General features: G+C 45.6%; 1 protein-coding gene across 1 annotated transcript in view; it reads left to right on the top strand.

Moving 5' to 3' along the window:
- Positions 1-16,692, top strand: part of LOC120516900 (natural cytotoxicity triggering receptor 3-like) — a 59,597-nt gene extending 42,905 nt beyond the window's left edge. Inside the window, exons 2-3 of the mRNA XM_039738902.1 lie at positions 3,871-4,215; positions 15,842-16,692. Of these exons, the coding sequence (XP_039594836.1) occupies positions 3,871-4,215; positions 15,842-15,969 (473 nt within the window). The 3' untranslated portion in view covers positions 15,970-16,692. The remainder of the gene's footprint in view (positions 1-3,870; positions 4,216-15,841) is intronic.

Raw genomic sequence — 16,692 nt, 5'->3', positions numbered from 1 at the left:
TGTGTGTGTGACTGCTGCCTGTCATGAGCGGTTTGTGACGTGTGACGTGACGTTAACGCTGCCATGAGGTGTGGTGACACCGAACTCTACCCGTCAGTATTGGTCATGATTTAGCGCCTTTCCCAGCGGGTGGCATTGTAACACAGCCGGTGAAACCCAGAGCAAGCGATCACACCAGTGGGACCCCCAGGGAATCCACCAGACCGACGTGGGCTCCTTCAGCAGACCACAGCAGCGAAACTGAGGTGATTGGGTTTGGCAGTTTATTTCGGGCAAAAGTTAAATGAATAACAAGTGAAATGCAAGGGGGGGGCTTAATGAATACACTGTACTAAGTGGCAGACTGGGGGTCCTGACTGCCTGTAGGGCCCTACCATGGGGAGTGGGGGGCTTCATTGGATCTTTAACGGCAGCTCTGTAACATCTTAGGAAAACGAAACTCTTTCTCTTGGGTGGGGGTTGAATTTTCCTTTGATTTGTTAAATTTGACTTGACTGTATGGAATGTTATCAGGTTCTAAAAAAAAAAATTAAAAAAATTATATATATAAAAGGAAAAAAAAACTCTCGCCCCTTAACAAACGTAGTTTTCTTTACCTGCAGGGTTGGACAAACCCTGCTGCACTTTCTCTGTATTAGTACAACAGAGAAAAAAAAAAATAAATAAAAATATGTTGCTAAAAACAAACTTTAAAACAATAAAACACAAAATAGGGTTTAAGAACAAGAAAAATATCCAATGTACACTGAATGTGAAATGAGCCTCGGCTGGATCGCTCCTCCAAATTAACTTGACAGTTTCAAAGTGTCCTCAGTTGTGATGCCCGGGTTGCCCACAGCTGGCATTACATCCTTGATCCCGGGTCAACCGTAGTCCTCGGCCGAGACGGAATTGGGCAAACGAGGAAAAACAACAGCAAGAGGTTGGTGCAGACATCGTGCAGATTTATTCAAATAAGTGCAGTGCAAGTCCTCTTCATTAAATAGCCCACCACTGGGATGCAAAAGCTTGGCTCTGTTGTCCGTCTATCGTCTTTTTGGCAGGCATTGGACGATCTCAAGAAAACCTGCGTCCTCTCCTGGTCCCAGGACATCCGGCAGGAGCAACCCGCCCTCTGGAGCGCCGCACCACTCACGCCCAGCTGGGCCTCCTGTCCGCCATTCAGACTCGAACTGCTGATCTGTACGCCTTGCTTTTCTACAGTCTCTCACTCTCTCCATCTCTTTCTCTCTCTCACTCTCTCCATCTCTCTCTCTCACTCGCTTGCCCTCTATCTTTCTCTCTCTCACTCTCTCCATCTCTTTTCTCTCTCGCCCTCTATCTTTCTCTCTCTCACTCTCTCCATCTCTTTTCTCTCTCTCTTGCCCTCTATGTTTCTCTCTCTCTCACTCTCTCCATCTCTCTCTCTCTCACTTGCTCGTCCTCTATCTTTCTCTCTTCCTATCTCTCTCACTCTCTCCATCTCTTTTCTCTTTCTCTCGCCCTCTATCTTTCTCTCTCTCTCTCACTCATTCCTCTGATCTTTCATTCTTCCTTTCCTCTTCTGTGTGTTTTTTTAATTCCCCCCTTTCTCTCTCTGTCACTCAGACTCCGTGGCGGTTCCAGACCAAATTTACCAGGGTGGGGCCGGCGTTTTTTCATGGGGGCACAGAACAAAAAAAAAAAGGGGCAATATTTAATTGTTTAATATATTACATAAGTGAATTTATTTGGAGCACAAACATTTAACAATAAAACATAGAAATGAATTTCAGACTAAAGATTTCACATACTGTACATATGCACAATAAACCTTTAAACAAATTGTACTTTTTGTACAGTAACATTTCTCTTTTTTTGTATTCAAGATATTTTTCTTTTTATGTAGGTATGTTCTTATTTTGTTATTAAGTGACTTTTTTTCAGCATGAAGCTGCACTGTACGCTCACGTTTTCTGTTCGGTAATCTCTCATTCTCTAGCACTGGCTGGCTGCACAGTAGCCTGTAACATTGTAATAACATTATAATAACAGGATAACGTAATAACATTATTAATAACAGGATTCTGCGCTTGTGATTTCTTGCAAAACGGTCCACAAATGCATCAAAGTTCAAAGCCTTGGCCCCCCTGGAGTGCTAAGACGCTCATCAGTAATGGCAGCTTTTGACTAATTTTAATGTGGAGAAACTCCGCTCACAAGTGGCACAACAGCTATTTTGCGGTCTAAAGAGCTCGTAAAACACGTCTTTGTGCGGCTCCGTGAAACGGATCAACTCCACTGAATCGGATGGCTTTTGAATCACATGCAGTTCAGGCCCCCGGTCCTCAATATTGCCATCATAAAGACGACCAAATTCAAACAAAGTGGTGGCTTTCAAAAATGCATCACTCTTGGGGTTACGAGATCAGATGCAGCTCATCTCCTGACAATCGGTCTTTGAAAAACGTCTGCTCAGTTCACTAAGCATGCAGTCAATGACAGGATAAAAAGAGGAAGACCGATATGTTTCTTGATCGCAATCCGCTCCCTCTGACCAACAGAGCTTGTCTTCCTTTGTCGTTTTGCCACCGTGGTAGTTAGTAGTGGTTTCCATGCCAGCGCATATCACCGTAAGTAATTAATTAAAATTTGATCTCCTCAGTACAGGGGCCTGCGCCAGTTGTGCCCCCCATCTTAAACCGCCTATGCTCAGACTCCTTTCATTCATTGTGGGCCCAGGTGAGCGCCACCTTACGGCCCACGGGGTGTCAACCAGGAAATTGGCCAGGCTGCTATTAATGACACACACCTACACGCACGGAGCCTGAGCTGCAGTAAGAACTCCCACACTGCCATAGACGCCATACTCGCTTCACCACATGAACACAGGAGGTTAGTGCCAACAAGTCAAGTCAAGTTGGGGAGCGGGCACTGGTACAGCACGTTGGCAACCCCCCAGGCAGACACACAGTCCAGTCCCACCCTCCGGAAATGACCATCTGCCACAGTCAGATGTTACGTGGGCAACCCCTTGGCCTGGTCCAGCCAACAATGAGGATCTTATGAGCCGGATCGCCCTCAGGTAAACGAGCCACATGGCCGTAGTGCCGTGACTGACGCTCCCTCACAATGCTGGTCATGTGCCTCATTCGGGACTCCATGAGCAACACAAAGTCAAACCAATGGTACCCAAGGATTCTCCGGAGAGACAGACATGAAGGAGTCCAGTCATCGTCTCAGGTCACCAGATAGCGTCCATGTCTCATAAACAGGGAGCACCAGGACTCTGAAGACTTGGACCTTCGTCCTTTTGCAGATATCAGGAGCGCCACACACCCCTACCAGCAACCTCCGCTGATCCTGTTTGGGTCCTAAACTATCAGATGTCCAGAGTGTAGGCTGGGGGCCACTTTCAAATTACTAGGGATATCACAGTTATATAGCGCCTTTCACATCTATCTTGTACTTGTGCTATATAGCGCCTTTCATATCTCTCTCTCGTACATGTGCTGCAGTATATAGCGCCTTTCACATTCCTCTCTTGTGCTGTATAGCGCCTTTCACATCTATCTTGTACTTGTGCTATAGAGTGCCTTTCATATCTCTCTCTCGTACATGTGCTGCAGTATATAGCGACTTTCACATCTATCTTGTACTTGTGCTATAGAGTGCCTTTCATATCTCTCTCTCGTACATGTGCTGCAGTAGGCCTATATAGCGCCTTTCACATCTATCTTGTACTTGTGCTATATAGCGCCTTTCATATCTCTCTCTCGTACATGTGCTGCAGTATATAGCGCCTTTCACATTCCTCTCTTGTGCTATATAGCGCCTTTCTCCCCCTCTCCTTACTACTTGCATTCTATTTTACTTTTGTCCAATCCCCCCTCCCCCCTTTTGCTCTTGCAGGTCTGCATTGCCAGCAGCTCTCCGTCTTCCAGCCCAGCAGACTTGAGGTGGTCGAGGGCGCGACCGTCCACTTGCCCTGCGTGTTCAACACGACCCAAAGCCAGCAGCGCTATGTGGGAATTCCCGTCTGGAAGAAGGGCTCGTCGGCGGCAGCGACTGTGTTCGAAGACAGGACGCTGCAGGCGCGACTCTCCAAAGCAGACGACGAGGACTTCGCAAGCAAAGGCGACGCCTCCTTGTATCTCAGCAACGTGACGGAGACGGACTCGGACGTGTATTACTGCGAGGTGGAGGTCATGGGCGCCGGCAAAGCCAGTGGCAACGGCACGACCCTCCTGATCAAAAGTAAGCACAGAAACCACCGATCGCGCATGGAACGCTCAGGTAGGGGACACGCACATTGCGCTCGGTCCCCACATCCCTTTTATTTAAGGGGAGTTGACGACTCTGCTAAAACACGCGCTTTTTTGGTAACTGCCCATCTTTTAGATATTCATCCAATAGGTATTAGGAGGTGGCATCTCTATTCCATAATTCTAACGCTGGACCGCCGAGTGGCACGATTGGCACGGGACAGCAATCCATCAAAAGAAAACGGAGTCGATCTAAAAGCCCCCTATTTGGGGCGTGAGAGGAAAAACGGACGACGCGGAGAAAGTTTGCTTGCACGCGGGGAGAATTCCATTTAAATTTGTATAGCGCCTTTCACTTGGTGCAGGATCCGTGTGACGAGTTCACAGGTAAATCTCGATCACATCTTTAGATATGACTAATGATGCAACATTTGCAAAAAAAAAAAAAATCTGGATATGATATTGCATTTTATAGAGGAATATTTCTCACAAAACTAAATAAATTCGCAAATGTAGTATAAGATGTGACAATAAATACATCACAATACGTGCATAAAAATACACGAGTCGTGGAAGGTGTTTTTGTTACTTGTTCTTTTTATGCATGTATTCCATTATTTCTTCATTTATTTCAGTGACACGCACGTACACGCAACATGAAACACGCCTAGAAATTTAAAACTGTAATTTTTTTAACCCGTCGACGTGAAGTGGGCGGGGTCTAGCGAGTGCTATGCTGTGACTCAAACTGTCGCCGGAGAGCGCGATCATCCACTTGTAGAGACGCACCGCCGCACATCACCGCCAGTCTCAAACAGCAGTTTTACAACTGACCTTCGGAAGTTTTCGACAAAGTCCGGAAGACATTTCGGAAGTTTCGCTGCAGCTCAACAAGTGGATGTATCTTGTAGAGTAGAAGTTCACAAAGACGTAACTTCGCACGTGCAAATGAGCTGCCGGAATCCCAAGCTAAGCACAGCGCATGCTCAGAGTTGCAACTGCACACGTCCAGACAAGACACGAGTGCAAGAAAATGTTGGCCAGAATGACCGTACAAAGTGGCGACTATGAGATTCCCAGTCATTACTGAAAATGACCACATCGTCAAGACATGAAGGTGACCATCATTCGCAGAAAGGTCAACGGTGCACCATGGAGACCAAAAGGGACTGCTGTAAACTCAAACAACTGCATCTGGAGTGGCAAACGTGGTCTTCTCACAACTAGACTCCTTCAAGGGGACCTGCCAATAACCCTTCGTGAGGTCAAGGGTGGAGATATATGAAGCCTGCCCGAGCTTTTCCAACAGCTCGTCCACATGCGGCATCGGGTATGCATCAAACTTCCATCCATCCATTATGTCTGCTGGAGCCAATCCCAGCCAACACAGGGTACAGGGCAGGAACAAATCCCGGGCAGGGCGCCAGCCCATCGCAGGGCACTCACTAGAGACAAATTAGGATCGCCAATGCACCCAACCTGCATGTCTTTGGACTGTGGGAGGAAACCCACGCAGACACGGGAAGAGCATGCAATTTCCATGGAAGCAAATCCGTGTCTCTTAACAGCGAGGCAGAAGTGCTACTCAATGTGCCGCCCTGGATCAAACTTGGAAATCTTATTCAAGCATCTAAAATCAATACAGAACCGAATCATCAGACTTTGAGACAAGTACAATTGGACTTCACCATTCGGTTTTGCTTGGCTGAAAAACGGCTAATTGGAGCATCTGTTGGACTTCCTCGTGTATCACTTTCCTTGTTGCCTGTGGTAGGTGATACGAGGGCACCTGTATAGTCACACCAGATGGAGTGACAATCTTGTGCTCTGTAATCGTCATCCAGCCAGGCATTGTCGAAAAGATATCCTGAGTTCCCCTCGATCAACAATAGCAATTCTGCTTTCTTGGTGTCAGTTAGATCCTTCCCAATAACGAGACTGCTGTGGCTGCGCCCAGGACTTTGTGACGGTCATGCCACTCCTTTTAAAAGATCAATATGCAAAATTTGTACAGGTTTCCGCCGCCCGGGAATTCTGACTTTTAATTCATTGGAGACATACTGTATGTTCTTCTCTCGCTGCCAGTCCTTGCTATTCAGCCTGAAATTTATGTGGATTGGACGGGATCGACACCAGCACGAGATCCCCCTCCTTAAACTACTGGATTTTACTCGTCTTGTCGTAATGACGTTTTTGTGCCTCCTGCTCGCTCTTCTGATGCTCCACCGCAATCTGCTCTTGCAGCGAAACGACTCAGCTGGCAAACCTCCCCCTAGGGGTTGTCTCGCGAGTCCCCCTCCATACTTCCAGAAAAATGCCCAACATCCCATGTGGTCGCTAGCCAAATATTAGTTTGAAAGGGTTAGGGAGCACACTTGCAGGGCTTCCTGGACAGCAAACAGAAGGAAAGTTACTACACTGTCCCAGGAAGTTGGATTGTCATGGGCTACCTGCCGAATGATCTGTTGTAGGGTTTTATTAAATCGTTCAGTCAGGCCGTTTGTCTGGTGTGTAACTGCTTAATTCCAAAATGTTTGCATAGCTGCTTCATGATTCGAGACATAAAGGACATGCCCTGATGTTTTGTCTTGGTAGAGTAATAGATCTTGCTCTGCTTTCCCCTTTTGTAGCCTTTGTCAGAATGCCATCCCACAGACTTACCACTGTTTATAAGGTATTATAGTATATAACCTATCCCCACCTTCCCTTCTACATCTATAATATCTATAACCTCAAGCAATTAGGTATAGTAAAAGACAAACAGGAGTGAAGTTACAATTTAAACACTATATTATTGATAATATTCATAACTAATAACAATATGCAAAGTACATTTGAATGTTGGCAATCATACAACCTGATAAATGGTGATGTGTAGTTTCAGGTGGCACACAGACTTGTAGTTATTTAAAATGTCTCGAGTTAAGGCATCACTGGTGCTCAGCTTTCAGCCACATGTCTGTTCAATATGGCTGAAGCCGAGCTGTGCTCTCCATTGTGTTGTCCTTTCAGTTCATGGTGTGATGGTCTTCTTCATCAGATCAGTAAGAGAGATACTTCTTCATCATCGGAGGTTAGTAAGAGAGAGAGTGTGTGAGGTTAAGCAAGTACATCTACACTGTGTGCACAATTATCAGGCAAGTGAGTATTTTGACCATATCATCATTTTTAATGCGTATATTCCAACTCCAAGCTCTATTAACTTGAATGCTTATTGGATTTAAGCACGTCAGGTGATGTGTATTTGTGTAATGAGGGAGGGTGTGGCCTAAGGAGATCAACACCCTATATCAAGGTGTGCAGAATTATTAGGCAGCTAGTTTTCCTCGGGCAAAACGGGCCAAAAAAGAGATTTAACTGACTCTGAAAAGTCAAAAATTGTAAAAAGTCTTTCAGAGGGATGCAGCACTTTTGGAATTGCTAAGATATTGGTGTGTGATCACAGAACCATCAAACATTTTGTTGCAAATAGTCAACAGGGTCGCAAGAAACATGTTGAGAACAAAAGACGCAAATTAGCTGCCAAAGATTTGAGAAGAATCAAACGTGAAGCTACCAGGAACCCATTATCCTCCAGTACTTTCATATTCCAGAGCTGCAACCTACCTGGAGTGCCCAGAAGTACAAGGTGTTCAGTGCTCAAAGACATGGCCAAGGTAAGGAGGGCTGAAACCCAACCACCACTGAACAAGAAACAGAAGTTGAAACGTCAAAACTGGGCCAAGAAATATCTGAAGACAGATTGTTTTCAAAGGTTTTATGGACCAATGAGATGAGAGTGACTCTTGATGGACCAGATGGATGGACCTGTGGATCAGTAATGGGCACAGAGCTCCACTCCAACGTGGAGGTGGGGTACTGGTATGAGCTGGTATTTTTAAAGATGAGCTAGTTGGACCTTTTAGCATTGAAGATGAACTCAAAATCAACTCCCAAACCTACTGCCAGTTTTTTGAGGACACTTTCTTCAAACAGTGATACAGGAAGAAGACCATGATTTATATGCAGGCCAATGCTCCATCACTTGCATCGAAGTTCTCCACTGCGTGGCCAGCCAGTAAAGGCCTTAATGATGAAGGAATAATGACATGGCCCCCCTTCCTCATCTGACCTAAACCCTATCGAGAACTTGTGGGCACTTCTTAAACGCTAGATTTACGGGGGAGAAAAACAATCCACCTCTCTGAAGAGTGTCTGGGAGGCTGTAGTCACTGCTCCACAAAAGCTGATCGTCAACAGATCAAGAAACTGACAGACTCCATGAATGGAAAGGCTTATGACTGTTATTGGAAAGAAGGGTGGCTATATTGGTCATTGATTGATTGATTGATTTTTTTTGAAATGTCAGAGATGTTTATTTGTAAATTTTGAGGTGTTTGTTTATTATTCTCACTTTAACAGATGAAAAGAAACAAGTGAGATGGGAAAATTTTCATTTTTCCTTTAGTTGCATAATAAATCTGCACACTAATAGTTGCCTAATAATTGTGCGCACATATGTATTCCCCTGATGATGTTCACACTCACATTTCCGTTGTGAAACATTCAGGTTTCAGGTTTATTAACATTTTGGATTGACTGATAGCACTGTGTTTGTTCCATATTAAAATTAATCCTCAAAAATACAACTTGCCTAATAATTCTGCACTCCCTGTAAAGATGTTCTGTCCAACCCCTAGAGCCAATAGGACGTCATGGTACTTAAAAGCTTCTGATCCAAGCCAATTCCAAACAGCCATACTTCAGACCAATGGGGGAGTAGAATAATTTAACACCTGCCACCCCCAAACCATACGTTAAGGTAAAGCTTGGCTTTCTTGCGGGGGTTGAAAGACTTTAGCAGAGAAACACTCGCCAAACTGGTTTAAGGAACATACTCTCCCAACTCTGTCGTAAAATTCAAAGAGACTCAGTCGTAAAAGGGGGTAAACATGAATGCTTCTTACCAAAGTAACACTAAATTACATTGCTTTGCCTAAAGTACAAATAAAGACATACAAAATATTTATCAAGTTCTATGCAAAATCTCACATCACAACACCTGATCAGTGAGAATCTGGCGAAGGGGCATCAATACGTGTGAACATATCCGAGAGCGCTTTTGGGTATCTGGTGGCGTAATCGATTAACACGAGCACATACGCAAAGCCACGTTTACTCCTGGGAAGCGGGCCAACAACGTCCAATCCCACCGTCTCAAAGGGGAAATCCAAAATAGGCATCGGTACAAGGAGTGCCCTGGTGGGTCTGTGAGTGAAAACTGACTGACAGTCGGGACAGGCCTTACAAAACTGCTCCACATCCCGGCCTTTATTCACACAATAAAAGCGTTTCGAAATGCGTTCCATGCCAAGGTGATCTCCCCAAAACGTGACTGTGAGCAATCTTTAAAACCTTCTCCCTATGCTCACTTGGTACTACCAACCGCTCGATACGTCCATCGCCCATGCAATCAGAAATCACGCGATACAGAAAACCATCCTAAAGTAAAAGAAAATATTTTAAAATTCAGGCCCTCTCTCCCCAGACAGTAAGAGTCATTTGCCACGTGGGCTTGTCTGAATGCAAAATCCAAATCGTTGTAGGCGAGCAAACTCCACCTGGACGGCAGTCTCTGCTTCCTCCGTGTTTGATCCAGCGTCGCACTCGCCTCCCACTGCTATTTCGCTTCCGTCCGGGTCCGTATTGAGTCTTCAGTCTGTCGAGGCTGTTGGTGCGTACGATGGCATGGAAAACTTTGCCAGCTGTCCCGGGTCTTCACTTGAGCTCGCTGGACAACTCTGGTTCAATTTGAAATCCGTTTCCTTGACTGACATTGTCTGCAGCGAGCCCCTCTCTGTCCACTAGGGGGGTAGGTATTCTGCAGGTGGCCAAGACCTGTGGGAAGAGGGCATTCCTTTTTTTCCTATTAGGAATGGCCAGGGTGAGGTGTCTGATATGGCAATCCAAGCCTTAAAGTTCTTCCCTTTAAATTTCCAAGACAGTAATACAGTCTCGCATGTTTTAATGACCCCATGGACGCAACGGGTGTTTGCTTTGTCTGTGGTCTTATAAGGGGTCTGCTGGAGCAAATCACGGCAGACAACATAGAGGTTGCTACCAGAGAATGTGCCGAGAATTCCCATCCGGCCAACGTAATAGAGACTTTTAAGATCGTCCTCTTTTAACATCTTGGGGGGAAACTTGCGAGCCGCATACCTGGGCCAGCTATTGTTGGCACAGGTGGCAGATGACAATCCCGAGCCAGGTGTCCCAGTGGATCACAGTGAAAGTAGCAGCGTTCAGTCCGCGCTATGGTGTTCACACTCTGGCGTCTTCTACTCGTGGCGCTGGCGACCCTGAAGGTCTATGCTGGCCGGATAGAAATCGGGGTCAAGCCTGGGTAGCCCCTGTGAGATGCTGTGGTGCTGGGAGCCTGCGGTTGCCCCAGAAACAGATAAGTTGTCTTCCACAGATGTGGCAAATGTACTTCGGGACGCTCTTCTGTGTGGAGGGGGTGGAGGGGAGTCCCAAAAAAGGTTTATAGACCTTACAATACGATTTAGCATATCCTGGAAAAGAAGAAGGTGGCTTGTGCACCCTTGAGTCTGCATGTCAGATCCAGCAGCGAGTGGACAGTAGCACTGCTTTGACGCTGGATGCCGCCAGTCTGCAAAACCAAGCAGAGAACTTACGTACGACAAGCTATGAGGTACCGTGGAAAAGTGAGTGGCTTTACGCCAAGTGTAGGTTTTATACATCGCGATTTGAACGTGGAAAAGTTCTTACGCAACATTTCTGTGCGTACGCACCGTTTATACATGAGGCCCCTGGACTGGAGTACAACACGCGTGCTCTACATGATGATTGTTCATTGGTCCAGAGTCCCGTCTTCCGCCTGTGCCCTTGTGGACACGTCTCATGTTCGTGCCCTGCTCTGATTTTCTGTCGTTTAACAGTATTTTAGGATAAACAGCCGTGTTTTGGATGCCCCAAGTAACCTGACAGTTTGCTGTTGTCCAACACAAACCCTGAACCCCAAATTGAAGCCAGGTGTGTCATAAATTTGGGTTCTCCATTCTCCAGGACACCATGAGATTACACTTTTTATTTTTCTTTTATAACTATGTAAACAAATAACAATTTTGGGACCCTGCAATGGACTGGGCCCCCCTGTCAAGGGGTTGTTCCTGCCTTGCACCTGTTGCTTACTGGGATGGCTCCAGGTTCGCTGTGCTTGGGTAAATGGGTTTGGAAAATAGATGGATGATTTTTGGGTGGAATATTCCTTTAATGCACACAGTGCCACATGCCTTTACATCTTATATAGCGCCTTTCCCTAATAAGCCCAAATCTTAAAAGATTTTCAAAATGTCGATGGTAAGGTGGCACAGACAGTAAGTTTACGTATTTAAGGTGCCTTTTGTCTCACTTCAGCTGTTACTGTGTAAAAGGACTGTGTGGCCAACAGTCTCCCCTTCAGGTGGACCTTCTGAATGTCTCTTTTACTTAAGACTTCGGACCCTGGTGCTGACAAGTGTTTCAACCTTACTAAAATATGCCACAGCCTCTCCAGATTTGATTCATCCTAGAACTGAGGAAACTGCAAATTTTATGAGCAGGTGGGAAGCAGCAAGAACACCTACCAGCAATTTCTCATATTTGGCAAATTTGCCAGGAACATCAAACTTCCATCAACTTGTTGCAGAGGATGTGGTCTTGTTGCCTTCATCATGTTGTGACTTCTGGTCTACACTGGGATGGTTTGCGGCCAATTGGTTGGGTTGAAGATCAGCACTTCCAATTGTGAGGTCCTGGTACTCAGCCGCAAAAGGGTGGAGTGCAATCCCGAGGTTGGAGAGGAGATGCGGCCTCAAGCAGAGGAGTTTAAGTATCTTGGGGTCTTGTTCTCAAAGTGAAGGAGGAAAGAGACCAACAGATGGATCGGAGCAGCCGTAGCTATTGACGTGGACGTTGTACCAGTCGGTCGTGGTGACAAGATTGCTAAGCACAAACACAAAACTCTCGATCTACAGTACATTCCTCCCATCGCCTGTGGTCACAAGCTTTGGGTAGTGAGCAAAAGAACGAGATTAGAGGGGCCCAAGCTTTTTTGCTTTGTGACCCCATTTTGAAATCAGAGCTTTTTCGTGACCCCAGCTGTTTCGCTTCCTATTCAATACATTGTTTAATGTTTTATTTTCTCATGCCCCCAATTAGCACGACCCCAAGGTTGGGAAATGCTGACCTAGATCATGGGTACAAACTTGAGAAACAAGATTCCTTCACAGCCTTAAACGTGGTGTGACGAGCATAGACACTCAGGAGGAGCTCAAACTTGGGCCGTTGATCCTCCACAATGAAAAGAGCCGGTGAAGGTGGTTCAGGCATGCGTTTGTGATGCCATCTGGACACCCCACCTGCTGCGGTGATTTGGGCATGTTCAACCAGCAGGAGACCTCGGGGTAGACACAAGACACGCTGGAGAGATTATATCACCCATTTGGCTGGGGAACGCCTCAGTAAGCCAACCCCGAGGAGGAGGAGTGGTAGAGGGACTTCTGGGCATCTTTCCTTAAATGGCTGCCCTTGCAACTCGGAACACATCAGACGTAGAAAATGGATGGATGGATGGATGGGTCTTCCATTGGTCGGCAGCAATTGTAGATCTCTATCCAATCGAGAATCTTCATAGCTGCCTTCTTAAGGGTTTTTTTCTAAAGAGGATCTGCGGTCGTGCATATATGGTCATTATCAGCCTTTGTATCCTCTCACTTTGTTACTTCTTCCCAGCTGGCACTGGGCTTGGATGTTAGTTTCTTCTGTTCCTGAGTAATTCCTCCAACAGTGTCAATGAAGTTGGAACCTCACATTCGTTTTCGATCACTTGTATCAAAATCGGAGTCCAGCAAATCATAGTCCAGTTTAGAGATAATAGGCAAAACGTCATCCGCGGAGTATTTTGCTTTACGCATTCGCTTTGATCTCTCGCCATTATGTGCCAGTGCCATTTTTGCGCCTTACTACTCACGGAAGTGAAGGAAATCTCGGTCAGACCAATGAAGCTAACTTTCCTTCTTGCAACAAGAGTCCGACTAAAACATAACGGTTGGTTTTGTCCCAGTTTACAGCTGATTACCATCGTCAACACCTCCTTTTGACAAAAGTCGACATCAGCCCTGAAAGAGTTAAGGAGACTTTCCTCCATTTCCTTGGTATCTATACCTTGAATTGAAGCACATCTTTTCTAAAGTGTTGTCCATTTTGTACACATCTTTTTTTAAGTGTCCTTCACACTGAGCAGAGACACTGGCTTCCAGGTAGCTGAGGTGACTCCCATGGCTCGCCCAGCCCTGGTCTTGTTACTGATAATAACTCTGGACATAAGGGGGTGCACTACCTGCCCAAAAAAAATAGAGATTCTGGGGACCAAACGCCTCTAGTTCTGGAAATCCAAACATCTCCACATACTGACCCTCACCATGAGAGTGAAGCTGCCACCACAAAGTTTCTAGAAGTACAATTGGCCTTAACTGAGAGTTATTCCACTAGAGATGAGAAGTTAGATCTTACCAATCAGGAAAGGCATTTTTAAGGCTCCAGTGCACCACAGTCGTTGTCTTCTTCTTTCGGCTGCTCCCATTAGGGGTCTCTACAGGGGATCATCTTCTATCATATCTTCCTGTCCTCGTCATCTTGCTCTGTCACCCCACATCACCTGCATGTCCTCCATAAACCTTCTCTTAGGCCAGCGGTTCTCAAACTTTTGTATTTCGCGGCCCCCCACCCCTCCCCCTTTTTCTACCTGGAATAATTCTGTGCCCCCTGCATCATATAAGATAGATGAGAATAACCCAGGATACAACTAACAAAGGTATGATACTCCATAACTCCATTTTACTTCCATAAGATTTGCATGTGTTCGGCTAACTTCGATTTAATATTTGCATTTTTTTTTTTAAAGTGCTTTAATAACTTTAATGCCTTGTGTGCTTTTTGGTAGTAATTCTAATCCCAAAAACAAAGAATAAATTATTTATTTTTATTTAATTTTTTTTTTTATGTAAAGAAACAAATATGTTTTAATTTTTAAAAATCTCGTAGACGAGGACACCAATGAAGTCAATCTGTGCGAGACGAACGCACTCTCGTCCGATAAATATTCTACCGCTGTTAGTTGTATCATGAAAACAACCCAACACGCAGTAAATTATTGAACTCAATTTGGCAATACTGGCTACCCTGCCAATGTGGTGCAGTTGCGGCGCATAATCACCCGATCTACTGTTACCCGAATGTTCATGACAGATACCAATACGTCTCGAACTTCCTGGATTGAAAATACGCGACTATAAAAGCAGCAGCAGCGCCGCCGCTCGTCATAGAAACAAACTTCAAATAGAAAAGGAGCTCCGAGCGTCTATCAGGAATATCAAAGCAAACCTGGATAGGCCGTGTACTTTAAAGCAGGCACATATTAGTCATTAGATCGGTGCCTTAGAAATGTTTTATTTTAATTTTAGTTATAATGCATTCGTTGCGATTATATGTTTGCAAATTTAAAAATTAATTTTGATGTTTTGTTCATTTATTCAACAACCCGAAGTTTGAGAACCGCCGTCCTAGGCCTTCCTCTTCTCCTCTTACCTGTCAGCTCTATCCTTAGCACCCTTCTCTCATTACACCCCTCATCTCTCCTCCTCACCTGTCCAAACCAACGCCATCTTGCCTCTCTGACTTTGTCACCAAACCGTCCAACCTGAGCTGACCCTCTAATGTCCTCGTTCCTAATCCTGTCCATCCTCGTCACACCCAATGCAAATCTTAGCATCTTTAACATTAACTTTAACTCTGACTTTAACATCTAGCGCGCCACAGTGCAGCCTGCCATACCTATGACATACTGTAGGTCGGGTAATGCCCACAACATCAGTCATGAGATGCCCTTTGAGTCAGATAACCCTCCCACAACCCTAATCTTAGCCAAAGAGTAACGTGATGGGCATGTTGCGATTGACGTTAAGGGCGTTTCATGCTGTTGGCGTGTTATGTGACCGACTTCATAGGTACTGCGGTCTGTAATTATATTCTGCTGAGAAACTAACAAATGTGCTTTTTAACGTTTTGGAATGCCAGGTAGAATAAGAAAGCTCCATCCATCCATCCATCATCTGAACCTGCGTATTTCATTGCCAGGTTGAGAGCTGGCCAGATCCTGTCCTCAGGGCACGGGGTGTTTGCCCACCAGCAAGCACAATGCATCATCTACATACACATGGACTAAGTGAGGGACTAGTGTGGTGGACAGTAGGACATTTGAGACCTTCGAATCTCAACCCAGCAGTAATCTCGCTGAATAGGATTGGTGAGCTGGTTGGGCTGAATGGCCCTTCCCTTCCAGAATCTTCTGTCCTAAACCCTCTTAGGCCGATTTGAGTTCACCAGCCAATCCACGCTGCATTATCATCCACTCCCAGACACTAGCAGAAAGCACCAGCTCCACCTAGAAAGTAACCAGGTCAGCATTTGACACCAGGACTAGGGAGGCTGGTGGCTGTACAAGTAGCCATGGGGGGGCTCACGTGCCACATTTGGGTCGACTCACAGAATTGATGCACTTTTACTTTTTGTCTTGTCAGGAGTTCCCTGCAGAAAAGAATCCTGTGAAGAGATGTACATCCTGAGCGTCGTACGTCTGAGCTTCACGGCTCTGCTGTCCGTCTGCATGATTGTCCTCGTTTACGTCGTGTGCCAGCACAGCTTGTGAAGTGCGGTTTCGCCATCTCCAGCAGCTTTCCTGCTCCATCTGGTCAACTTCACGTCATCAAATGACTTTGAACCAAAGCCTATTGTTTGCTTTCTTGGAAAAAATGAAATTCTCATGCTTCATCGAAATATGTGAGAAACAAAAGAACAAGGAGAGCCCCAGAACTCACCTCTCATTAGCCTGCTGTTGCCTTTAAATTTGAAAATGCATGGCCACACACGTGGATTGTCTTGTCGGGTGGATGCCGGTCTTTAAACGCTGCCAGGTGGCATGCAATGCATTGAGCCCACTGACCGGGCCGCCTACCGACAGACTCCATGTGACGCTTGTGTGCAAAATGAATGCTGGAATAGGTGGTGCCACCGCTGAAACTCACTCAATAAAATCTTATGAACCAACGTGAACATTTTTTTTTTTTTTTTGTATGGCTAACCCATCAAGTCCCCCATGACTGTAATAATCCCCCCCGTAAACTTGCCTTTTTGATATTACTAAAAAGATGGGCATTGAAATGACTGTCTGCATTGGGCAGCCTGCAACACACTCCTTTCCCTAATGCTCTCCAGACGAATCCAGACGTCCTCACTAAGATGGGGCCCGTCGTCCAATTGAAGAGCACTTGCTTTTTAATTCTGTTTGACATAAGCAGCAAGCCTTCTTCCTCTTCTGTTCTGTCTCTCCTTCCTAGAAAATGCACATCCATCCATGTTACTCTCACCACCA

This window comes from Polypterus senegalus, chromosome 1 (genome assembly GCF_016835505.1).
Source record: "Polypterus senegalus isolate Bchr_013 chromosome 1, ASM1683550v1, whole genome shotgun sequence".
Taxonomy (NCBI): Eukaryota; Metazoa; Chordata; class Cladistia; order Polypteriformes; family Polypteridae; genus Polypterus; species Polypterus senegalus.
This window is presented reverse-complemented; position numbering and strand designations above follow the sequence as displayed.